The 27,293-nt window shown below is 38.9% G+C and overlaps 1 protein-coding gene and 1 long non-coding RNA gene across 7 annotated transcripts in view; one reads left to right on the top strand and one right to left on the bottom strand.

Moving 5' to 3' along the window:
• Nucleotides 1-27,293, top strand: part of LOC140344112 (uncharacterized) — a 62,558-nt gene that overhangs the window by 20,645 nt on the left and 14,620 nt on the right. For 5 of the 6 annotated variants that reach the window (XM_072431056.1, XM_072431050.1, XM_072431051.1 and 2 more), the window contains exons 2-8: nt 6,512-6,571; nt 8,409-8,627; nt 9,954-10,031; nt 10,898-11,170; nt 23,669-23,887; nt 26,558-26,635; nt 26,727-26,999. In XM_072431056.1, the coding sequence (XP_072287157.1) occupies nt 6,526-6,571; nt 8,409-8,627; nt 9,954-10,031; nt 10,898-11,170; nt 23,669-23,887; nt 26,558-26,635; nt 26,727-26,999 (1,186 nt within the window). In that variant the 5' untranslated portion in view covers nt 6,512-6,525. Of the gene's footprint in view, nt 1-1,459; nt 1,528-6,511; nt 6,572-8,408; nt 8,628-9,953; nt 10,032-10,897; nt 11,171-23,668; nt 23,888-26,557; nt 26,636-26,726; nt 27,000-27,293 lie in introns of those variants that run through there. The other variant, XM_072431053.1, reaches the window with a different exon arrangement.
• On the bottom strand, nt 975-15,846 carry LOC140344113 (uncharacterized). Its single transcript, XR_011923491.1, has 2 exons — nt 15,479-15,846; nt 975-1,721 (listed from the first exon to the last, which is right to left on the bottom strand). It is a non-coding gene; the product is annotated as an uncharacterized lncRNA (long non-coding RNA).

Genomic DNA, 27,293 nt, shown 5'->3' with positions numbered 1-27,293 from the left:
AAAATGGGGTCTCCAAGTTGGTATTATGTTGTTGGAAAAGAGTTTAATAGCGGGAGGTTTGCGTGGTTGATAGAGTTCCAGAGGCGGGGGAGTTGCGCCTGGGAGCCTGGTACTTATCAATTAAACGCAGATCCCGGGTTAATGGTTTAAGTGGGGTTAATTGTGGTTGAGGACCTGCCACCTGACTTATCTTGGGTTTAGTATGTTTATTGTTGTTATGCTATAGTGGTTATTTAGGGTTATTTAAATGTGTAAATGATATTAAAGTTTTTTTGTAAATTAATAAACGACCAGAAGGTCATTTGCACCATTCCTGCATATGTGATTTTATTGGGGGGAATAGGTGGGTGGTGGGATGGTGAAGGTTAAAAGGTATTCAGCAAAGAAGTGCTCTTGCGTTCCACAGTCAAGTGATCTAGACCAATTTGTGTGGTCTATGGTCTTATAACCATGAGGTTCACTGAGACTTCACAATTTTGCAAAACAAACTTTATCTTTTTATTTGGTTTTCAACTCATTTTAGTATGCTTAAGTGACTTATGTTGCATTAAATTATTTTTCCATTTTCGCCCACCATTTTCATTAAACTGGGGTTGTTGAGAATAATGAATTTGTGCTTCTACTTGTGTTGGACCTTCATTCAACAGGCCAACAATTGTGCTGTAAATAGGTTCCAAAAATTGGGGCCCAATTTACTAGAAAATGTTGGTGATAGATCTCGAGATGATGCAAAGTTTCAGTTAGAAAAAGTCTGACATAAAGCGGCCTTTGTTTCACTTTCCTTGATAAAAACAAACCCATAAAGTTTTGGGCTCTTGTGTCATGGCTGTACAATATAACAAATGTTTGTCTTTAAGATTTTGAATACACATAAAGTTCACAATAAATCATATTGTAATAAAATTATACTAATTAAACAATTTCGTTAAGACCAAGACCAACTTAAAATAAAAAATACATAACTTAACATAACATACTTATGAATTTATAAAAAAAAAAAACTTATAAAAATTCCATACAAAACAATTAATCAATCAATTTACATATTCAACTAGCTTTGTAGTCTCTCCCTCTATATAGTAATGTTTCAGCAGTTGATTATACATCAAGGATAACTATATTGTTTTTATTTAAACAGTAAACAAAAATAATAAACAGGTTAAAATTGTATAGATGCAAAATAAATTAACAAAAAATTCAATAACCTGAAACCACAAGATTTTCCCCTACATAAACCCATCCTGCAGACACAGTGGGATTGCACTGATAGAATTCATTTATTTAGTGCTGGCTAAGAATAACTACACACAATAGGAAGGAAGCCAGGTTACACAATGGCCATTACATAGACTGCAGCCACCCCCAGTGATGGTGAATACAACAATACAACTCCAGTGTACTCAATGCAGTCTCTGCATACAGTTGCAACACATGTCTGTGTGGGAGAAATAATTCTGGTTTTTGTGACCTTGTAAGATGTTCACCAGACTCTGATGGGGAGAGAGAGATGGACAAAAGATTTAACAGGTGAGAAAAGTGCTTAGAATGCATGTAATGTTTATCTGTCGACAAATCTTTATTATGTTACTGTATTAGCATGACAGCCAGGCAACTAGTATTTTTTATTAGGAGGGATCCTCAATGGCCACCTCCATACCTCCTCAGTTTACGGTACAGCTCACAATCTTTTTATTGTCAGGTCCCGAAGGCTGTTTGTGTTTCTGCAAAGAAGATAAACCAAAATTCTTATTGTAACCATATTTTTTTTTACAGGCAAAATTCTTACTGTAACCATAAAAAAAAGAATTTTGGTTTCAGATACACTTGAAAACAGTTTATTGAGTTTAAAAAAAAAGAAATGTCCAGCAAATAGGAATTTGGTAATTGCTGTCATTCCAACCTGACCTATCTAGATGGCTAAAGATTCTGAACCCTGGAAAAATACCACTTGAGGTTGTCAGCACTCCCAAGGGAGCAAAGGAAGGCGAGTTTACTTCCACTTTAAAGTAAATCTTCCCTATGTGAAATCTCAGAGTTCCCAGTGATGACCTCTTTTAAAAAATGCCAGCTGCTTGGCTGAGCTATGAAGATCAGTTAAGTCATAGCAAAGTCAGGTGTCCTTCTGTGATGTGTTAAGAGTCAAAACATTGACGCTAAAGGGTTAGTGTGAAAGCCAGGAATATCCACAATCAGATAATAAAAATGACACCCTCCATTTTTTCCCAGGAAAGATGCTGTAAGCACAATAATTAAGATGTAAAATATGATTTCAGTATATGAGTTGTAAAGTAAAAAAACACTGATAAAATATTATCATTCCCTGCATGCCAGTTGAAATTTCAGGTTAGCCTTTCTATGGGAGTGCCGCAGAAATGAAGGAGCAGAACAGGTTTACCTGATACAGGTTTGCAGGTGTTTAGACAAGAAAAAAATCTATCATTTTGATCAGAAAGCAATTAAAGGGATGACTACAAGCATTTTTTGTTATTTTTGCAAACAGGTTTTGCAGGACTGAAGGAAGCTATTGTGAACATTGTTGCACTCTGTATAGGTTGCAGAATTGGTTGTCTGTCTGCCAGGGGTACGCACATGTACACACATCCAATGGTTTTCACCCGATAATTGGCTCAGGGCTGATTATTGGCCAAGAATTTGGCGTGTGTACAGCGCCCGTCATCCATCGTCCGAACGACCGCCCTGGCGATGGACCACGAACGATCCTAATGCAAGGGAAGAGAGAGAGCGCTCAGCAGGGTGCCGCTCGGTCGTTCTTCCCCTCCCCTCTGCATAGAGCAGAACAATGCTGTATGTACACAACGACAATAATTGCACGTGTGTATGCAGCTTTACTCCTCATGAGCTGTGAAAATGGTGGCTCCTACTGACATCTGATAAGAAGCAAAACAGGGAGCTGGCTGTTTGCTTACATTGTAATCAGCATTCTTAAACAAGCAAAGGTCTGGTGCACTGTCCACACCTCACCCACTGAGCCAGTCCTGAAGAATGAGGACCCAGCCCATGTTTGCCATCTGTGCTTGGCACAGCTGGGTCACTTTTTACTTAATAAAGTGGAATATTCATAACTCTGTTCAGCCTGTCTGGTCATTGACATGCCTGGGAAAGTGAGCTAAAGACACAAAAGGCCTGATTTTTGAAAGCTCTCCAAGGCTGGAAAAGATATGTTTTCAGTATAGAGGCTGATGTTACCTGATAATTCAAATCAACATAACACAAGAATTTATATAGTGTGAACAACCAATCAATGGGACCTTTGAAGGCATTAAACAACATCTTTTGTACCATCCAACAAAGCAATAAAAACTTTGTTTATTAAATATTGCTAAAAAGCAAAAACAGCTTACGGATGAAAACGATTTACATACAATGTACATTAATAGATATATTCCTACTGGAATAACCCTTTTTTGGGTGTGCCAAATTTTTAAGTTTTTTGCTGAAATAACTCATCTTCTTCAGAAAACAGGGGATCTACAGTCATAGAAAATAAAAAACATAAATACGGGGGGGTGCTGAGAAGTTCCTGGCTTTGCCCCCATCCAGATGAAACAAAAAAAATGAGTGTGGGGGCATATGACAGCCTAATACCTTAGTATGTAACTGTGCAAATATCAGGTCTTTGCGATTCATAAAACTTTTTTTCTTTTAGTGAGAAGCTTTGATGGCAGAGGAACAAGCAAGTTTCAAGACAATGGAGTTACAGGCTGTTATGAAATTTTTGTTTCTCCAGGGAAAGGAAGGATACTTCTCTCCCAGTGCTTGTGACATCTCAGTGTGAATGTCCTTTGCTGACTTTACCTGGAGAAACAAAAACTTCATGACGGTCCGTAACTCCAACAACGTGAAACTTGCTTTGTGCCTCTGCCATCACAGCTTTTTACTAAAAGAAAAAAAGTTTTATGAATCGCAAAGACCTGATATTTGCACAGTTACATACTAAGATATTAGGCTTCCATATGCCCCCACACTCATTTTTCTCTTTCATCTGGACGGGGGCAAAGCCAGGAACTTCTCAGCACCCCCTCGTATATCACCACAACTTTAAATATAAATACAACATCACAAAATTCACTATGTTTAACATTTAGTTGATACATGTAATAAAACATACATAGAGGTCATGGATGTAGATAACTGCATGGAGCCCTTCTGATACAGAATGGTAAATTCTGAACAGCAATTTAAAGGAGTGACATAACTTAAGGAGGCACTTTTTTTCACACGTTACACTTTTTTAGCAAAACAATAAATGAGAATAATTCAAAAAACGTATACACTTTTGACACAGCGAAATAAAACAAAATCGCATTTTGTCAGATAAATTATTACAATGTAAATCTCTGAATATATTCAAATTATCAACATCTTCAATGAGCAGGATTTTAAACATTCATGTACAAAACAAGAAAAAAAAAAAAAGACAACTGTCATGAAAAGAATAACATACAGTGATAAAGTTTACTTTATATACTGATTCATCTCTTTTACCCCTGAAAACTTTGGGTTAAGTGGTCACTTTGGAAAAATAGTTTAATAATACATTTAAAAATAATCCATGCATCCCAGGTCACAGGGAATTTGTCAATATTGTCCAGACCAGGGGTCAGCAAACTCCAGCCTTTAGGCCAGATACGGCCTAGCCGGTAGTCCATTCTGGCCTAATGCCCCCCTGGTCAATCCCGCCTAATCCCGGCCAGCAGGGGTCGGCAACCCGTGGCTCCGGAGCTGCATGAGGGGGTAAGGGCACATTCCCTCTCCTCCGTATGCATTGCAGAAGAAACGGATTTCCTTTCAGGGGCGTTCCCTCTCCTCCATATGCATTGCGTTCCTGGTGGGGGCGGAGCCATCAGCGTGGGACGAGAGAGAGAGAGAGAGTCCAGCCTAGTGTGCCTTCTTGACCTCCTAAAATTGGCCTAGTAGCCAAAAAAGTTTACTGACCCCTGGTCTAGACTAATGGCTTTTGCCTCCTCCATAAGATACACAGAATTCACTTTGCTCAACCAGAGTCTCGCAGTAGGGAGAGGATACACTTTTAGCCAGTGAAGCTGGGTGATCCAAAAAATCTGGAGTGGATCTTGTCCAGTTTGAAAACATTTGCTAACAAATAGCAAATGACTTTAAGAAATCCATTCCAGGTTTACCGGATCACCCAGGTTCTCTAATGAAAGTGTATCCTCTCCGAACTTGGAGAGCTTTCATTAATCAGGCCCAAAGTATGATTACCAAGTCTCCAGGAGTTCTTACCAAATACCCTACAGTCTGCACACTGGTGTACCGACATGTACCAGACTCAGGGAAAGCACCTTGCTATGATCACTGGACATTTATGAGCAGATCAAGCTCATTGTCCATTCAACTTTTGCGGATCTATTACTGCCATTGCCCAATTGGTATTCATGCATTGGCATGCCTGCCAGTTATTTTTCCAAATATCATCATTATTGAATATATGCTACCCATGTATTGCCAATTTGTGCTCATTTTATTGTCACCACTGCTTGTTTGTTGCCCATATTTCCCATTTCCCATTTGTTGCTTGAGCTTTTTCATCATTGCTGATTAGTTGCCCCTGTACTGTCACCATTTCTTATCTGATCCCATATATTATCACATTTCCCATGTGTTTCCCTGTACTGTGACCATTTTTTGCTGATTGCTTGTATCTTTTCACCATTGCCTATTTCTTGCCTGTGTACTTTCACTATTTCCAGTTTGTTTCCTGTGCATAGGGGCTATTGTCTCTTTGTTTGTTTGTATACAATCAAAATTTTTTAATTGCCACTATTGCCCAAGTCTTGTCACACTTTACCAGTAGTGCCTATTTGTTACAAAAATATTTCACCATTACTAACATGTTGCCCCTGTAGTGACACCATTTCCCATTTGTTGCTCAAGTATTGTTATCATTGCCAATTTGTTGCTTTTTCAATACCGCTATTACTGTTTGTTGCTCAAGTATTGTGGCATTGTTGCAAATATAGTAACCCTGTATTGCTTTAGCTAATATGCTGACTTCATATTGCAAAATTTTCCTATGAATTACTTAGGTTCAATGCTATGTTGCCACCTGCAAAAGTATGTCACTGAGTCAACACCATTTACATTACATAACATATTACTTTATTTACATTTCCTGCAAGGTCATCACTAACAAATCACATCCCTTAAAGTACTAATATGTAGGTCATGCCCCTTAGTGTAAAAGGCATACAGGGCTAAACCTGTCCTGAGAGAATTGCCATCGCTGGCCTTTTTAAGAGACGTTATTATTTCCCTGACTGGATCAAATTCTCATTCCAGTTCTAAAAAATACCATGCAGCCATTGTGAGAGTGCATGCAGAATGCTTGCAGATGGGAAGAGATTGCAAAGAGGCTGCAGAACATCAGCACTGAAATGTAACAATGTGGTTGGGGTTTAAAAATACTTGTAGTTTTAAATGCTTTATAGCAATATTCCTATTTTGTTTTATCTTGGTTTTATATTGGTCTTAGGCACTTAGGTCATCATGGCATTCAGTCAGAGGTTTGCTGGACTGCGTCTTCACGAGCAAGGTATGACAAATCCTCATATACATTTTTTCACTTGACTATTTTAAGGAAATGCATATTTTTTTTAAATGTGTATTTATTATTTGAACATGGCGGTAGCCATATTTGCAGTGGAGCATTGTAGTTGGGCTTTACTTACTTTCTATTAGTACACTAGGCGTATTACAGCATATATGTGAACAGGAGAAAAGATTTTAGGTGCGGAGTGTGCTGCAGTGCATGTTGTGGGTGGGGGGTAAATAGTATAGTTAGCATACTGGTGTAGCTGCTCACCCACCAAATCTGCAAAGGGCTTGGAATTGCATCTGATCTCCCCCATCCCCCCCCCCCTCGTAACTATTCTTATATAATGGTTTCTTGTGCCACAAGTGTGTCATGTTGGCAGGACCTTTTTCACTTTATTAAGGATAACTGTAAGCTGAAACAGCAGTGCTTTAGTGTAAGCTTTTTAAAAACATATGGGCCCAGATTCAATAAACTGCTATCTGTAAGGAACTTACCCGCCCTGCGAGCCTGCGGTGTCCCTGGGGTTCCCAGCCACAGAGGGAGACCCCTCAGTAGCAAGCAGCATAACCTGACCTCGGATTGTTACTGACCTGCTTTTGCCTTATCCTTCTGTACCTTGCTTGATTGGACTTAACCCTTGCTGTGCTGTACCATTCTGAATAAACCTTATTCAAGGATATCTGGAGTCGGTAGTGGTTTGTGTGCCCAGGCGCATTACACTATCCTGAGTGTTTTATGGGGATGTTTTCTCTTCTTATCTATAAAAAAGGTAAGGAAAGTAATATCAAACTTCAGGTAACACAGAACAATATATTTGTATGCTGGTGGGTGCAAAGGTATTTTTTTTTAAAAAAAGCAAAAACATCAGGAAAATAGGTAGGAGAAATGATTATTAAATCAGTTCACAGAAACATGACAATTTATGAGAAATAATAAAATGGGGGAAATAAAACTTGACAATTTCACATAAAACCAACCACAAAAACTAAAACTCAAAATGCAACACAAAAATGTAGAATATACATATAACAGAAAATAAGAAACTAAAAACAACTGTTACTTCATACAAGTTAGAGAAGCAGAAACGAGATAAGACTGTAACATGGCCCTGTCTAAATGTTCTGGGAAAATCATAACCACAAAGTCAAATTAAAGAACGTTTTTGCAAATATTTGTACTTTGGTGAAAACACTAATAATTATTATTTCAAATTTCACCTGTTCATTTTTAAATATTAGGGAGAACAATTCCAGTAGTAATTTTTGGTAACTGGCAGTTTGTATTATTTAAATATTTTATTTATAGGTCATTGTTACTGTACAATATTGAGATATATATATATATATATATATATATATACACCCCTTGATTCAGTATGGTCGAAAAGCTAACTTTTTTTCTTAACTACAATCTTAGCACTGAGCATTTTCATTGGCTGGCTGTCATCAGGGAAAGCACCACCCCTGACAACAGCCAATGACAATGCTCACTCAATTGTGTATAGCAGTCAATGTCAAAACAGTAAAAATCTAAAAAATTGTCACAGTAAGAGAGACACAGTAAGATATAAAGAACAAACTTCCTAAAAGACAAATGCACAATCTGCATTTGTTGGTCGTTCTCTCTACAAATACTGGCTTTCAAGGCCCCCTGATTTAACTCAGGTTTACCTGATCTGCTTGCTTGTTCAAGCCAAAGAGAAAGTGTTGAAACCAGAGAATTAATATAATAGCTAGGTGATTCATATTTTTCAGAAGGATGGTGGCTATGAAGGGTTCAGGTTAAACATAATTACCAGTATACATTGAATAAATAGATTCTTCATTTCCATTAGGAATCAACACCAAACAGTTTGAAGAAGATTTCCTGTCAGCCCACAATAAATATCGAAAGCTGCACGGATCACCACCGCTCCAGATAAACTGGGACCTCTGCAAGTCTGCTCAGAAGTGGGCTGACCACCTACTGTCCATAAGAAGCCTACAGCACAGCAACACAGACTTGGGAGAAAACTTATACTACAAGAGTTCCTCCAACCCCCGGGATCTGCCAGGTATGCCAACTGCACTAAACTCCCTTATCACTGCAGGTATTGGGCCTGATTTGATAAAGTTCTTCAAGGCTGAGGATAGACTACCATGGGTGAACCAGGGTGACCAAGCAAACCCAGAATGTGTTACACAATGTGTCACACACAACTCATTTCAATGTGGCACAGGTATGACACAGATCCAAGCATTGGGTGCCACGATTATGTATGGTGTTGGGGGACTCCTATGCTGTAAATATTTCATGGACATTCATTGTTGACCTATTTCTGTAAATGCTGCCTGCCTGTCTGTCACTGTGATTAATATTTTCATAAACCTGGAACAAGCGTGCTGATTAGAAAGTTGGAGTGAATTTAGAACTGCTAATCTGCTATCAGTGCCTGAAAGAGCTGAAGCCACTGCATGAGAATGAAAGCCAGACAATTAGTATTCTTGGAAGGAATCACAAGCAGTGGTTTTGATCTTACTTAAAAATGATAATTCTCAGTAGCCATTTTTAACTAATATATTAAACTTTTTCAATTTAATAATACATTTTGCTGAATGACAGTTTATATTTTACAATCTAGTTTGTCCATTAAATATATTTTGTGGATCTTAACAAAATAAATGATAAATGTAATAAATAATAATAGTAAATGTGCAATATTTAAAAAACCTTTTTACAATAGAATGTCAGAGACAATTCCTAATGTTTTCTCTATACCAAAGTCATCACGGTTATAAATATTTAATGGGTTGCAGCATTATATTTTTTAGCTGGGCCTTGCAGATAAATGTATGAATAATTAATGTAATAAAGTTTTTTTTTGTAATTGTTAATAATTGCTTACATCATTGGGTCCTTAATCAGGCATGGACATACCGGATCTGTTTGTAAATATCAGCTGTAAGTATAAACCATGTCTTGTGAATGAAAACTTGAACAGACCCCTTGTGTCCTCTTATTCCCTCCATCCCCACCCCAGGTTTAGAAGGGTAGAATACCATTCACATGTATTCTGTGTTTTGGGATTTTCAATTAATTGGTTACTGATTAGAAAATGAATTAGACCAGGTGGTTGAAAACAAAATTAGCAGTAGAACCGTTTGTGTGTATTAGGCCTAAGAATCTTGACCAGTTTGTTAGTGATTGCCATATTTCAAATGGGGTCATTCCCTTCACTTTCTATGTAGTCACCAGAAAATATCCACAACTAGGAAACTAGGACACATACAGGTACAAAAGCTTGACTTATGCTCTTACCAGTCCCCATCCATTGCAGTGGTATGACAAACTTTATTTATATTACAAAATATCAAAAATTAAGTATTTCTTTTATATTTAGGTAATGAACCAGTGGACAGCTGGTACAAAGAGATTGAGAACTACAACTTCAGCAGACCCGGCTTTTCCAGCAACACAGGTAAGGGGAATTCAGAGTATGTTTAACCCCATATAAGGAAGGAAGGATTAGTAGAGCAGTAAGAGAAGTAAGAAATTAAGGAAGGAACCAGGAATAAAGGAGAAAAAGGAAAGATGAAAGAGTTGCATTTATCATTTGCTCAGTGTAGGGACCGATTGCATTGCACCTGCTATTTACATATGTGTATTTTTGCATGTGTGGCACAAAGTATGTGCTATTGTGCCTTCTGCAATGCACCTATTCTTTGTGCTTTGGATTACAGGATCTTTAATGTGAGCCACATTCCAAAGGACTATTCAGTATAGTGCAAAGCACAAAATGGGTCATTTGAACGTTTTATTTGGTCATATTTTAAAATTTTTTGTGATCACAATAAAAAGAATGCTTTAATGCAATAGACAGTGACTTGAGAATTATTTTGCATTATTGAATCACAAACAGATCACTAAAATGTGGCTTACCACATTTTAAACTCTCCCACTGCAATGGATCCAAATTAATTTAGCATTTTTGAATACTATTGTACAATAGTGACACCCGGTGGTTGAATTTCGAACTGTTTTTAAATGATTACCATCACTAATACTAAATTACTCATATTCAATTACTGGGAGGATACACAGGATTTCATTGTTGACCTGAAAATACTAGCTTCTTGACTATGGACTAAAGTGAATTCCCACAAAGGAAGTCAGGAGTAACCTTGTTTGCAATGGGCTAACATGCAACCTTGTTATTCTGGGTTTAGCATTTCTCCTTTACTATACCATTACATTGTAATTTATACGTAATTTTTTATATTCAACCATTTTCTTTAAAAAGTAGATTTTATTTTACATATGAAAATAAAATGTTACTTTTTTTAGGCCATTTCACCCAGGTTGTGTGGAAAGACTCCAAGGAGGTTGGCTATGGGGTGGCCACAGATGGCAAGCGGCTCTACTTTGTCATTGCCCAGTACAGCCCAGCAGGGAACATTACCAATCCAGGCTATTTTGAGAAAAATGTTCTGCCTGCTGGAATAGAACCAACTGCAGACAGTGACGCCTCTGAGTCACGTTGGCAATCAGCAGGCAACACGGAACCAGCAGCAGAAAAGAACTCCAACAATGAAAATTCTATTTCAGCCACTTCAACAGGTGAGAAGGGGATGATTTTAATGTGCTTGGATCCTTGAGCTAACCCTATTTTTTAAACATCTGCCTGATTGTAATGTTAAGGTTATTTGTCACCTTGTCCATTCAGGGCACAGTGAAAGGTTCACTGTGAATGGTACCCAGGCAGGCAGTCACATCTCTGCCTAACACACCCAACCCTCACTTTAACTTGTGGCATGTGGCTGATACATAGAGGAAGCCCAGCCATGCCAGGTATTTAGGGACAGTAAAGGTAAAAAGTATAGTTAGCAGCAAGGGAGTAGGGAAATATCAACCTATTGTGAGTTTTATGGTGCATTAAATACATCTGCATAAGACCTCTCGTTCATAATACAATTTAATGTAGGTGATGCAAGAAGTGGCAGTATACCATAATGCTATAACCCTCGGCATTGGGTAATTTACACAGAGGACATAGGAGAATTACACATACACACAGATACATTACACATACATAACTCATAGGTGTACATTATATGTGAAAATGTATATATAGGTCTATACTTGAAGATGAGTACTGAGAACCTTTAGAGGTGCTGCTGGGGCCATAGGCAGACAGCAGTGACATGTTTGCAAATTCAGGGGTAGGAAAGATAGAAAAATGTTTGGAGTTAACACACATGTTCAGCCAGTCAGAGGAGAAAGCTACCATCTGCTGCTCATCTCCCGAACACCGCTAAATATAACACATTTCACACAATCCTCCAAACTTAACTCCAAACTCAGTTTTTGTGAATTTATTTCCACATTCTTGTTGTGGGTGAAAGGACTGACATTTTGACACCTAATTCAGTGTATCAATTGTGCAAACAAGTTATGTAACAGTTCTCTTTTTTTCCTCTGCTCTCCTACTCTGAACCCCATTTCAGACCCATTTTTTATAATACAGGAAAAAGATATATAGACATAGCGCTAACATTACATACTGATGACCATAGACAAGCAATTTTACTACAATCTGCTACTTCCGTATTAGACAACTCATATCAACATGGGCATGGATTCTAGTCATTCTATTCATAACTGCTTGTGCTCTTTAAAGCAGGATCCCCATTTGGTGGCCAAAGGTCACCCAGGAACAGGGCACACAATTGTTTGCCTTGTTTTTTTGACCACATCCCTTCATCTTTAGGGAAGGGGGCACACCTGGCATACTATGCATATAATACCTAGGACATTGTCCTTTGGACCACTGTTCACTAGCTATCCATGACTGCTGATAGAAAAAAACTATAGTCCCCCTGCTTGATATAAATTGCCACAAACTTTGTATACCAATTAACTATGAATTGTATTGTACTACACTTCATTATTTTTCTACCCTGTAAGTTATTGCATTTGTTATTTTACAAAGCTAATATGAAAGAAATAATATTTCTGTAAAGAAAGAAAAAGAGGTAACCTTAACCAATTATTTTCCAGGGTGAGAGGGAGAAGACAGGATCATATCCATAATTTGTACTGAAATGGCAGGTCTGCATATAATAATTGCCAGTAACAGTGCTTTATCCTATAGCCATAAGGAAAATTAATTTCCGTATAACAAAAATCAGTGAGGTTACAGAGAAAAATATAATTATTGGCAGGTAATATCTAGGAGAAAAAATGATGCAAATCATAAGGCAAATTATGTGTAATTAGTACTTTTACATTAAGATTGCTTTGCCATGGTTTTTTTTGTGTGTATTTTTTAAATTGTTCGGCAGGGGGTTCCCTGACAGCATTAACACTTAGAGCAGAGCAAAGAACAATGATGAGTGATAATGACCTATGAAAATTATTTTGCATCCAGCAATTTAGTGTTTTTTGGTAATAGATTATATGAGCTCTAATTAGCACTTCTTCTAAAATACCAGCCCTGGTATATGCTTCTGTTTTCACAGCACACACATGCTGACTGACTGTTCTCTTGCCCCCAAAAGAAAGAAAATAGCCAGAAAGCAAAAAAGGGCAAACAACTGTGATGATCAAAAATGTATTGCAGACCCTAGGGTCGCCCTACACAGACCAGTCCCAGCCAAAGTGGTGTAACATGGGAGAAATTGGCCTTTTATGATCACATCAGTTTGGCAGAGCCCCACAAATGATTCAGAATTTGGGGTATTAAGGCAGGATCCTTGAACACGTAATTCCACTCTTTATAGTTTACTGTTTTTATCCTTTTCCTAATTTAAGCAGAATTTTTGATAGGGTTGGTAAGAGTTGGAACCTCCCAGTTTTATTGCTATCTTGGGCAAATATATATTCTTGGTGACTATTGTCAAAGGAACAGAAAATGATAGGAAATCCAATATGTTTTTAGCTGTCACTGAAACAGAGTTGAGAGGAAATATGCCAACAGAGTATTTCTCCCACTTCCTGTTATGTCTGCAAGACAGGAACTAGGGAAATTTTTTTTCCAATTGAGCAGAATCAGCAATAAAAATGACTGATTTTAAACATTTGACCGCTACCACATGCACAATGCTATCAGGGAAATGTTGTAATTGAGCCAATGTGCTTGATTTATTAAAGCTTTCTGGAGAAGATTGACTATTATGGGAGAACCTGGGTGATGTAGCAGAGCTGGAATGAATTTCTTACAAATAATTTTCTATTAGTTGGCAAATATTTTCAGTCCTGGACCAGATTTATTCCAGGTTTGCTGGATCTAGTTCTCTCATGATAGTCTATGGTCTCGTCATGAAGAGCTTTATTAAATCAGGCCCAATGTTCCAGGGGTTGTGTCAGTGGGACCTCACAAATAGGTCAGGGCCTGCGAAAGGTGTAATCCTGTTGCTGTTACTGGACTTTGCACATCTTTGTATGTCTCAGAAATTAGCTGATCCTTCCCCTGCAAGTCTGGCCTGGACACTGCTTTGTTTCTTGTTTATAGTAGAGAAGGAGGGTGTGTGAATAATCAGGCTGAATTAAGATGCAAGAGCCCGACTGTGAATTCTCACACTGGAGCACAAAGACTTTGCCATCCCCTTTCTGCAGACCCCTCATTCTCAGGGGAGTTATGAAATAACACATTTATTCAACATATTCCCCCCTGAAACTGATGCACTTGGTACAGGGTAGTTGCAGCTTTTCTAGACTGTTCAAATAAAAGTCCTTTGGTTGGCCCACAAACCAGCTCTCAGCAGCATCTTTGACGTCAGAAATGTCCTCAAAACGTTGCCCCTTCAGGTGTTTCTTCAAATTTGGGAACAGATAATAGACCGAAGGGGCCAGGTCAGGTGAGTAGGGGGGATGGTGGACCAATTGGAAACCAAGGGTGTTCAATTTGGCAGCCACCAACGTTGGACGTGTGCACAGGTGCATTGTCCTGCAACAAAAGGATCCCTTTGCTCAACTTTGCACTGCGTTTCGTCTTACTTGCCTCTAGGTGTAATCCTGTTGCTGTTACTGGACTTTGCACATCTTTGTATGTCTCAGAAATTAGCTGATCCTTCCCCTGCAAGTCTGGCCTGGACACTGCTGGGAAGGAACCATAGGCAGGAAAACATACAAACTGCTTTTTGTTTCTTGTTTATAGTAGAGAAGGAGGGTGTGTGAATAATCAGGCTGAATTAAGATGCAAGAGCCCGACTGTGAATTCTCACACTGGGGCATAAAGACTTTGCCTTCCCCGTTCTGCAGACCCCATTCATAAGCTGACAATATAGAATAGACAATACCATCTAATTGAGCTGAAAACGTATGTACAAACCCAACACGCTCCCGTGAGATGTCAAATATCTGGGCTATCTTTTTTGCGGATAGTCACCGGTCCTCAATAATCAGCTCATGGAGAGCATTGCAGGTTGCCAGGACAGTTGAGGTTGGGGGGCGCCCACTGCAGGCCTCATCTTCAATGGTGAAATGCCCAGTCTTGAAACAAGATATCCAGGTTTTGACAGTGCTGTAGGAAGGACACTTCTCCCCCAGTGTTTGTGACATCTCAGTGTGAATGTCCTTTGCTGACTTTACCTGGAGAAACAAAAACTTCATTACGGCTCTTAACTCCAACGACGTGAAACTAGTTTGTGCTTTTGCCATCACAGCTTCTCACTACAAGAAAAAACAATTTTAAGAATCGCAAAGACCTCATATTTGCACAGTTATATACTAAGATATTAGGCTGTCATATGGCCCACACTCATTTTTCTATTTCATGTGGAAGGGAGCAAAGCCAGGGACCTCTCAGTACCCCCTCATACATTAAAGAGGAACTAAACTGAAAAGTGCATTAAAAAAACACACCTTCGTGCTGAAAAGGGGGCAAAAGGCATAGAGAGTCTTTGGCACACAAACCGTCACACCCACCTGAAATGAGGTGCAGAAGGTGGTATCACACTGCTGCAATTGTTGTCAGCACACAAACAGTTACCCCGGCCAGATGTGCTGTCCTGCAGTAGGGGTAAGTGGTGCAGCTGTTGGGAATCCAGTTTCAGAGTCTGTAGTGGGGAGAGTCCCTTCCCCTCCTCCTGAGTGTGAGCAGCACTCAGCCTGCACATCCTACAGCCAGGCAATGTGACTCAGCGGAGGAGGCCGGCCAGGGACAAGTCTGCTGCCTCTAGGAAGTGCAAGAGATGGGAGGCTGCTTCTCTCGCCGCAGATCTAGAGGTAAATACAGCAAAGGGGGCTATAGAAGGTTCCTTTACCTATCACACAGTACGTTGTACTTTCCTTTATTCCCCTCCATACCCATCTGAACTTTGAAGATGGGTTGGTTAATTTAAAGGGAGGAGAGAGAGGGGGGAGAGAGAAAGGGAGAGGGGGAGGGGGGAGAGAGAGGGAGAGGGAAGGGGGGAAAGAGGGAGAGGGGGGAGAGAGAGGGGGGAGGGAGAGAGAGAGAGAGAGAGAGAGAGCTAAGATAAAATTAAACGGCCAGCCTCTTCCTAATGTCGATCCGGAGATAAGGCCAGATGGTGCTCACAACTTTATGCAATGGCATTGGGTGAAGTTGTGGTCTGACGAACTTCTTAAACTTTTGATTGTAAATTGCCCCATGCCAGCAACAAATTATTTAATTGAATATCTGTCTATTCCCTTATCTATGACCAGTGTTATATTTAGAATAATTTATGTCAATGAAAATTTTTCATTTCCAGTTAGTTGTCATCACAAAGGTTTTATCCATTCTTAAACAATCATGAAAGATGGTATTAGAGAGTGGGAATGTATTCTGACAGCCAGAGCTGATGTATGCAACTATTGTCCCCACCAATCTTGTGTTGTACAGCCATGTGACATAGTAAGGTTGGGTGGGGATCATAGTAGAATGTGTATTCCTTTACAAACCTTTCAACAGGTGCAACTGCATCCTGTATGATTGTATTTCTCCCGGTTTGATGAGTATATTTATATACAATCATCTTGTAATATTGACAGATTATTGGAAATATATTGGTAATAAGGTTCATTTAAGACTGATCAGTAAGCCACACATCCAGATGCTTCCTTATCCATCGTCACTTCAGATGTGATGTCATTAGATTTTATGCAAGAATATTCCAGTGGCTGTCATTGGCAGAGAAAACAGCACAAACAATTTACATGAACTGTTAATGCATCAGACTGACCAGGTTCATTCCTTTTAAGAGAGCTGGATTTGTGGAATGAGAAACCGTAGGCTGTTCTTTCAGTTGCAGAACAGAACCACAAACCCCACTCAGGAGTTTGGGGGGGGGGTAATTTTTACTCAGTTCTGCTACTGGCAGAGACTTTATAGACCCAGCATACTTTGCTTTTCAGTGGCTAAACAGTTAAAAACTGGAAGTGTATAACTTTACTATCTACTTGGCTTTTGGGATTTATCAAACTCTGTCCAACTATTAAAAGACCAATTTGAAATACATATGTGTTTTGTTTTACCTGCTGAATGATTTGTAATTCTGTACAGCCAGTCTAATAGTTTACTCACATTTTCCACACCTTTTAGACAGGTGACACACATAGTTCCTAATCTTCTTGATTAATTTATTGACATCCTATGTCACCTCTCTGCCTCCAGCCTATTACAGCACAATATGGGCTTTATAAACAGAGAGAAAAGCAGAAGCTATTTGCTTTTAGACATGCTTTTTCTGACTGAAACTACAATGGAGGGCATGGAAGTGGAGGGAAGAGGAGGAGTCTACCTCTGACTGTAGATTTTAACTTGATAAATATATGAAATGAAGCCTATATATCCACCTTCTTGCTGAAATGACAGGTATGCAATAAAAGATTCTGATTTGAAAAAATACTTAATATATGTATTGCATTTTTAGACCATAAAGTATATCAATACAAAACTGATAGACTGACAAATTATACATTACTGTAAAAATCATGAAACGCATGATTCTCCTGTTGGATTGCTCTAGAAATGTTATTTTGCTTAGTTCTTAGATCCCCTGGGACTGTCTGCACAGTGCTGGGTCTGTCTGGCTCTTTCAGTTTGGAATTCTCAAGATGACATGCTGAGAAAAGGATACTATAGGCACTTCCTATCTTGGCTATGACACAGCAGTCTGGCATGTGTTGTTTTTCAGTGGTAAAGAGAACACTATACAGTTACTCTATATAAAGAAGTGCCCAGGAATGTTATGTGCAATGTTATCTGTAGGGGTGGCTGGCTGTGTGCCCTTTATTTGTGCTATATCGGGGAATGCAAGTAGGAGAACCCTTGTGTACAAGGTAACTAAACAGTTGGATATCTGCCCTCATCAGGGGCGGCTGCAGTGCTACAGCTTCTAAAGCTGCCCTTCCCAGCCAGGCTGATAGACTTCCACTTGGATGATGCCTGGATAATTCTGTGGCCAACCCCCGGGTAGAGTCAGCTGTTTTAGTTGTGTGTAAAGGTAAGTTGTAGCCACCACTGTTGAGGTGCTTCCTTTCCACAAATTTAAAAGACTTTTTTCTCCACTAATCCTCAATAAATTGCCTTTAGCAAGAGTTTCTGAGACCTTAAATTGATTTTATGGGTTCCGCAGGGGTAAAACAGCTGAGAAAGGCTGCTTTAAAGCAATGTTTCCCAGCCAGAAACAAGAGGCCAACTCCTAAAGGCACCCATACAAGTTGTAAGGATGTTAAAATGTAGATGATACTTGACCATTTTTTGACTGGAGGTCAGCAGGTGAATGAATAGGTGGTATGTTGTAGGGAGGTATGGGGTGGGTTAGAAAAGCTGGGTCTGCACAGATAGTACAACAATGCATATTCATAAAAGAATAGAAGACTACGACCTGCAAGGAGGAGTAAGATTCTTCTAGGGCATGGACTCTTACTTCAAGTAAGAATTTGAAATACATAAATGTTCTGTGCTTTTAATTGCGTTGTTTAGGTTGGTGACATGTAGGAAGGTGGAAGCAGGATCTGTGCTGCTGGCTGTCCTATCCCCAGCTTATCTGTTAGGAAACAATAGCAATTAGGCAAAGTACTTTTATGGGTCATGTCATGCAACCCCAAGTTCTTTTAGGAGGTAACCTTGGCTTTTATAAAGTACTTCTTAGTGTTGATGATAACACTGGTCAACAAACATTTTTTTGCCAAACAGATTAAAGTCATTTTAGGGTATGTTTGATTTACAGATTCCAAATATGTTTTTGGTTTTGCAGAATTGGCTCTAGTTTTTGAAATAATTACCTCAATAATAACCTCATAGAAAACTAATGAAACATGAAAATTAAGCAAAAAATAGTATATGTATCTACATACACAAAATACATTTTTGAAATACTTGCTAATGATCAGGACAATCACATTCAAGGCTCCAGCAGTAGTCTGGCATCATGTGTCTATACCCTTCTTCTATCACCTTTATATCTTGATGGAACCTCTCCCCTTGTTCCTCACTGAAACCGCCAAGGTTTTCTGGAAATTTTTGCAAATGGCTATGGAGATGGCGTACCTTTATGCTCATAGTAACACCCACATTTTTAAAGTTTAAGGGCAAGTTTTGTACCAGTTCTTCATAGTTTTGTGCTTTATGGTTCCTCAAGAAGTTCTCAACAACCATGACATAGCCGTGCCAGGCAGAAGCTTCAGTATCGGTCATGTAATTTGTGAAATTTGAATCATTTATCAGTTTCCAAATCACATTTCCATCACAGATTCCTGCTTTTAATTTTTCAGTACTCGATCCAGGGAAGAATCTACAAATGTATTTGAAGCAATCACTGTCCATGTTCAGAGCTCTAACAAATTGTTTCATTAATCCCAACTTTATGTGTAGTGGAGGGAGAATGATGTTTTCTTTGTCAACCATTGGCTCGTTAATGTTCGCTGCACCTTTTTTCATGTTTTCCCTTGGAGGCGGTCTTTTTTTCCAGTGATCCTGCTTTGCTGTACTATCCCACAAGCAGATGAAACATGGGTACTTTTATATCCACTTTGCTGTCCAAGTATTGTGATCATGATGGAAAAGCTTTTGTGAGACCATTTTGATATTTTCATATTCTTCTCTAAGTTTTGTTGAGTGACCAATTGGAATTGATGCATAGCAGTTGTTATTATGCAGTAAAACAGATTTCATACTTCAAGTGGAACTGTCTATGAAAAGTTGCCAGTCTTCTGTACAGTTTTTCTGATACTCCCATATGGGCTAGTAGTCCCGGGATGTTACAACAGTACACAAAGTCTCCATCTTCACTGAAATATGGTAGGCGTGTCACCTCTCTTGTCCTATAAACCGTTATTTTAACTTCCAGTCTTAGACAGTTCTATTCTTTTAGCCTGGATGCTAAAAGTTCAGATGCTTGTTTTGACAGACTTAGGTCACATACTAAATCATTGAGCTCTTGGGAGAAGTGCTGGTTTGATGAAACACTTACTTTATATTCACTTCCACTGCTAACTCCTGGATTACACTCCAAACCTTGTATATCCTCCATGTCGGATACAGGAATATCAGGGAGTGTAGTGAACACTGGTATGGGAACATCAGCATCGTGCGGCACAGGTTATCTTGCTGATACCAAATCAGGGTACTCCCTATGTTTTTCTTGTAACGATTGAAACCTTTTACATTCACAGCACAAAAGTAACAATCATTATGATGATTTTTGGGTTCCCGCCATACCAAAGGTACACCAAATTTCCAACTTTTCAGTTTTCCATTTTTTTACTGACGTATACACTCTACACAAATTTTGCATACCATTTGGGGAGCCCGATACTTATCTTGGTCCAGCTGTTTAATACCAAATTTTGCAAGATATGCTTGTTTCACAAATTCTGTAATGTTTCTTTTCTGATTTTGATGAGAATATTCACCACAAATGTAGCGAAATACACTAAATATATTAAAAAATCCTTAGCAAGTGAAAAAAATTTTTTTTTGAGCTGTGTAATCAGAACCTAAAGGGAAGTAAATACCAAGAATGGACATGAATAAATTCAGCCATGTTGCTAGATTTGGAATTCTAGGTAAGATCAGGTCTTTTTAGTCTACCAATTGTAGAATCCTCCCCCTGTCCCCCACTTAATATTAGTTTTGTAAAGAGAAATATGATATCACATGCACATTAACCTCAAGGCTAATTGTCCACATCTAAATTGAGTGAGAGAGTACCAATACTAGAGGATTTCCCAAATCTAATGTATTTAATAGGTACTCATGACTCCTATTGTAGAAACATAAAGACGTACATGGAGCCTAGGGTAAGGATACCATGCTCTGTGGTTATAGTATTAGACATTTCATATGCTTCAAATAGTATACAACTAGTGAACTAGCAGCATTTAAATCAGTTGCTAACCTGTGTACATTTATTGACCACTTTTTTTTAGGTTTTTGGGAAAAACACTAATAGATCAATGTTTTTCCAAACTATGTATTTGGAAACTTTATTTGCTTCAAAGTTTCACCTGTTGGCAGCAGGTTTTATTGATTTGTTCACTTGTTTTCACAATAGTTTGTTTAAAGTACAAGGTTAAAAAGGTTAAAGTACATTATAATTATTTCCTTGTGCATCGGCATTAGTCTTGACCTCCTGTGATCCAGTGGTTTTGAACTAAACAGGGTGGATCACAGGAGCAGTGTCATGTTTATACCAGCTTAGGTATACTGATACTTGGTCAGATGCTTGTGAGAGATCCATGCCCAAAAGATGACTATGAAGCACCAGGATCTGTAGTAAAGCCTAGGAGTTCCTTTCCCCTGTGCCTGATACAGAAATCTTCTCATTGACTGAGTACAAGGTTGATCAGTTCTCTAGATGTACAATATATTAAGTCAGACAGTGTAATCACTTGTTCCTTTACTTTCCTTCCTGACTTCCTGCTAGGAATGAAAGCTGTGTCTGACCTATACTTTATAATAAATATACATCATTCATGTATCCATCCTGGCAGATTCATGAACAATGAAAAACTGCAATACAGGTGAAGGGGATAGCACAGTGGGGTACTGCTCGCTCATTCATCCCCCCCCCCCCCTCTCCATAGAGCAGAACGGTGCTGTATGTACAGCGCCCGTTCATGCATCTTTCTCCATAGAGCAGAACGGTGCTGTATGTACAGCGCCCGTTCATGCATCCTTCAGTCTCAAAGATCTTTTCTATTGACAAAAGTCTTACGTGTGTACGTAGCTTAACAGTCCCCCAAGAACTCTATTGGTCAGAACTCCATAGTGAATTTCCAGGTCTATGCACTTGCTGTAACCATTATGAAGGGTTCTCTCAATGCAGACTCCTTATTTATTGATTATATTTAATAATATAGAAAATGTAATAGATAAAACTGGAACACACATATGTACGCAGGAACCCCTAAATCTTCCAGGGGGGCAGCAACAAAGTCAGGAATTATTATAGGAAGATCTCACTGTAGTCTTGTTGTTATGGAGACTGATCCTTTAGAATTTAAAATGATCACCAGCATATATGTGTGCAAATGGTCAATACAGAATGACCCCTGCAGATATTCCTCTGGAAAGTGCAATATCTGTTCCTGCAATTGTCCAGTGTATATTCACAAGAATTGGGTGGAGGTTTTTACTAAAAATTTTTCTTTATCTTCATCTAACGCTGAGAGGTTGCTCTAGACAACACAAAAATAAAGTCTGATCAGGGACATCAGTCTCATGATAAAAATGAGTGTAAGTCAATGTGGATGGGGGAAGAGAACTGACCTCTTTATGTTAGTCTTCCAGCAGTCATAGGATTCCATGCAGTACAATGTAGTGATTCATGAGCTGCCAGGGTCTCGGGGGAACGGAATGAAGTGGGGGAGCACCATATCTGGATCATGGAGTCAAAAAAGTTTGCAGGGTGTTACTGATGTTTCTGCTACCTCACTTGAGAGCCAAGAACATCTGTAATCTGTCTGCAGACTGTCATTTCAAAGATATAAAGAAACATGGAAAACAATGGAAAAAATAATGAAACATTTATGTTTTTTTTTGTATAAAACTGGTATAAATCCTGCTACATTTCCATGTAAATATATATTAATAAACATGAAAAAATCGCAGCACACTTTTATATGTCAAAGTATACCAAATCATGGGACATTTTCATGTTTAATAAACAGGACACATTTCCATGTACAAACCGCAGAAAAGTCACGGCACATTTGCATGTATATACCTAGAACAAATCTTAGTACTTTTACAAGTCAAGAACAAATCATTATACATTTCTATTAATAAATCTAGAACAAATAATGGTATGTTACAATGTATGTAAGGATTATCACAGTTCCTTTATCTATACAAAAATCGAGAACAAATCAAGGTACATTTCCATGCAAATACCTAGAACAAATCATAGTATCTTTTCATGTGCAAATCTGGACCAAATCATGGTACATCTCCAAATATTACAGTATATTAAACCCCAAATAAAATTTGTATAAAACTAGGAATAATCCCATATAACACTAGAACAGGTCTGGGTATAATATGTTGACTGTACTTGGCTGCAGTTACCAAACATTTTCATCTGGTATTCACAATATTAATAGCTTTCTCTGCCATGGGCAGCAATAAACCAGTAAGGACTGGAGCATTAAATCATACCTAATGTTATGAATTGCTGCATATTCCTTAACACTGGTGGAATAACTTGTAACTTCAAACCATAAATTGTCAAGTTATATGTAAATCCTGAAATATGCAGAGAAATTACTGCAAGAATTCAGTCTTTTCTTGACATTCATGTTTGCCCATTATGGGTCTGTCCACCATAGACAGACACAGCCTTTTCAGAAACAGGCCAGCATTAGGCAGGCTGATTAAATAATACTGGAGAGAAGATAAGAATTGCCAAACCTGACTAGTTGTTATGGCGAACAAATCCAACTTCCTTTTTTTGGTGTAATATTTTTTATTATTTATGTTACCTTGCATCTCTCTGGTCTCATAAAAAAATGTAATTTCCCTGACTATGCTTGTACTCAATAGGGTTAAGTCACGTGGCTGATACAAAAATATAAAGATCAGAGAAAATTTGTAACTATATATCACTATACACGTCAATGATTCTGATCTTAAAGAATTTTATTTGTGACTCTGTATTTGTCATTCAGGTGCTGAAGGAAGCCAGTTTGAGAGGGATTTTGTGTCTGCCCACAATGCTTACAGGAAGAAGCATGGAGCGCCCCCTCTTCAGCTGAGTCGCGATCTCTCCCGGTCCGCTCAGCAATGGGCTGAACATCTACTGTCTATTCGGACACTGAAGCACAGTGGCTCTGACCATGGGGAGAATCTGTACTACAAATACAGCTCCAGCACAAGAGAGCTGCCAGGTAATGTCAGCTAACCTTTTCCCATCTGTTCCAATAAAACTGGTCTACCTGGCATTTTCTATACTATAGTCCAAACACAAGTTTAAAGTGAACTTGTGCTTTTCCTATGCAGTACAACACACCAAACACTTCAGCACCAATCCTGCTTAAGCCCCAGACCCTTTTTGTGTGCACATCTTCATGACAATAGGAAGATGTGGCAGGCGGAAGATATATGAGACTGGTGGACGATTGACCATCCTAGCATCTGCCAAGAAGTAAAATTACAATTTTGGGTGATATTATATGAATGATGGAGAGTAAATTACCAAACAGCTTCTTCTATCCCATATTTTATTGGCAAAGTCTCTGTGCTGAGATCTCAGGTCTTCATACCTGATTCCGAAGGGCTTTCATCTTCCCTGCTTTATATTTTATATCTTGGAGAATGTAACAGATGGAGACACACAAGGGTGGACAGGGGCATTCAAAACTTCCAGGTGGACAGGAATCAGGAATTTTGTCAAAGAGATATCACTATGGGAACACCCAGGACATAGAAGAATCAAAAGGCAGGCATTATGAGCCAGGCACCCCTTATGGCTTAAATGTGACGTTTGAGTGAACTAACCCTTTAGGTTATGTTCACATTGGTGGAGTGCAAACCAGCCCCGCCAGGCGGAGCCATTGGCGTTTTCTGTCAAGAAATCCAAACCCTGTGCCTAATAGATTAACTGGGCTTTGTGCTCAGTCGTGCCTCTGGAATCCCAGAAGGAACCTGCTGAGATGCAGTCTTTTGTGCTACTAACTTTAGTGTTTACCAACCCTTCTTCAACCCGTAGTGCATCCTTTACTCTGCAAGCCTTGTCTTACCCTTGAGGAAGCCAATCTCTCTGGTGAAACGCGTCGGATTCTAAACTTTAAGACGGCTGCAACTTAAAGTTTGGATGTTAGTTGATGGACTTTATTACAACTTTGGGCATTCAATAAGTCCAAGGTAACTTTGTGTTAGACTGTACTCCAATTAGTGAAACCTAGTGGCCGGATTATTTTGACATTGTACTGATGCCCTATTATATGTTTTGTATGTTATGTTTTTCATAGTAAAAAGCATTTGCACATTTTTGATGCCAAAAACCCTTCTGTCTTTTTCAGTTCTATTCTATGATTTATTTTTGGGGTAGGCATACCCAAAATAACGATTCCTTTTACCATATTAGTGAAGAACTTTAGTACTCTTCCAATGTATTATGTTCACACTGGCCATGAGGTTGTAATGCATGTACTGATTGCCCATGCCAGGGAACCACTGCCTCTCAGGAAATCCTACATGTACCCTCCCTGAGCTGCAGCACCTTAGGGAATCAATAGGGTCGGTAAGAGCACTCAAAACACATTTGTTCAAACTTGCCCATCTTCTTCTGTCTTTTGAAACCATCACTACTTCCCACCACTACAAATTCTCCCATCCTATTGTGTGTAAATTCCCCCACCTACTAGATTGTAAGCTCTTCGGGGCAGGGTCCTCTTCTCCTGAATCACTGTCTGTAAAAGTCTGTCATTTGCAACCCCTATTTAATGTATAGGGCTGCCTAATATGTTGGCGCTATATAAATCCTGTTTAATAATAATAATAATAATATTAATAATAATAATAATTGAGCTTTACTAGTACCACTCACTGCAGCCAGCTGTCAAATGTGAAGAAGCTGGCTCCTAAAGAACCAGGGCTGCGGTGCATGTGACCAAGCGGCAAGCAAGGTGCCAGCTGCGAGGACCAGAGCAAGAACTCTTGATCCCCAAGCAGGTCTGAACCTGTTCTTAAGCCTGAATTTAGTAGAGTGTTGTCCTTGTTTGTAATAATAAATGTTGTCAGTTTCTGCTGTGTGTAGGCCAGGACATGCTGCTTGTTATCAACAAGTGCAGTGCTGACTGGGCATATTTTACCTAAACGTCTAGGAGTTGATACATGACTGATGTGAAGTTTATAAAAAAAGAGAGATTTGCCTTCAGAAAAACGTGGCTTATTATCTAGATAAGACATTTTGCCCTCGGCATTGAAATATTGAATGATCCAAAATTATGGGCAGATATTCTAATGATTCCTTACACTAAAAATATGTAATTTTGTTGCTTTCTCTATCAGAGAGATATCCTATTACTTTATGTAGCTGGGCAAGACATAAGAGTAAACCTTTCAATAGGACACAGACAACAACAAAAACCTAAAAAATGTATCTAAACCTTCCCCCTCTACTTAAAGCTGATAATCTTTTGGCTGAATTTCAGCTATGAGCTGCTGCTAGAGTCACATGCTGTACATCTAACATAGTTGTGTTCAATTGAGTGTCTGTCTGGAGCCTCATTTTCTTCCTCTAGATCAATGTTTTTCAACCAGGCTTCCTCCGGAGGTTGATAGGGGGCTCCTTGAATAATGATCTATTTGTTCCTCTCAGGTCAGTTACCACTGACACCAATGATCTTTCTGACTATCTTAAAGGGTAACATTCTTCTTACTGGTCAGCAATGTATGTAATATAGTAGGTGTAGCCAGGGTTCTCTGAAGACCTGAAATTTTTTTTAAGGGTTCCCTCATGTTAAAAAGGTTGGGAAAGGCTGTTCAAGATTATTAGAAAGCTGTAAGAGAAACTACTGTAAGTACACTCAACATGACTTGCTTTGTGTCTACAGGTCAAGAACCAGTAGACTCCTGGTACGATGAAATAAAGAACTATGATTTTGCAAGGCCAGGGTTCCGGAGTAACACAGGTAATACTCATGTTGGTTTAAGTACTGTCCTGAATCAAATTTATTGTAGCATGTTTTTGCCATGACCCTCTTTGCATTTTGTCTCTTGAAGGCCATTTCACCCAAGTTGTCTGGAAGGACTCTAAGGAAGTTGGCGTTGGGGTAGCCACTGATGGCAATGGACTTTATTTTGTGGTGGGGCAGTATAACCCATCAGGGAATATCACCAACCCTGGGTACTTTGAAAGGAACGTACTGCCATCAGGGTCAGCACTATCAACAGATAGTGACCAGTCTGGATCACGCTGGAAACCAAGTGGAAATAAATCGCCTGAAGCAGAGAAGTCAAGTGATCGGAGTCCAGTAGTCAGCATTAGTCAGCCAGGTAAGATTTACAGAGTTGTTATCACAATAGAGATTTGTGACCTGTGGGGATTGGTTACCTGTTCATGGTGCTTTTAAATGATGCTAACATTTTCTAGGTATAAAAGATATTTTAGATTGTTGTTCTCACTTTATGTTTATGCCTATGGAGATAGGAGGTAGATATAGTTTTGTTGTCCTGTTCATTTCCACCTTTCCATCATAAAGACCTACAACAACATAAGCTTTTTTTTGCTCATGAGGCTTCCTAATAGGATAGTGGAACTGCCAAGGATATATCAAAGTTAGGGGAAGT

This window comes from Pyxicephalus adspersus, chromosome Z, assembly GCF_032062135.1.
Source record: "Pyxicephalus adspersus chromosome Z, UCB_Pads_2.0, whole genome shotgun sequence".
Lineage (NCBI taxonomy): Eukaryota > Metazoa > Chordata > Amphibia > Anura > Pyxicephalidae > Pyxicephalus > Pyxicephalus adspersus.
Note: the sequence above shows the minus strand (reverse complement) of the source record. Positions and strands in the feature narration are given on the sequence as shown.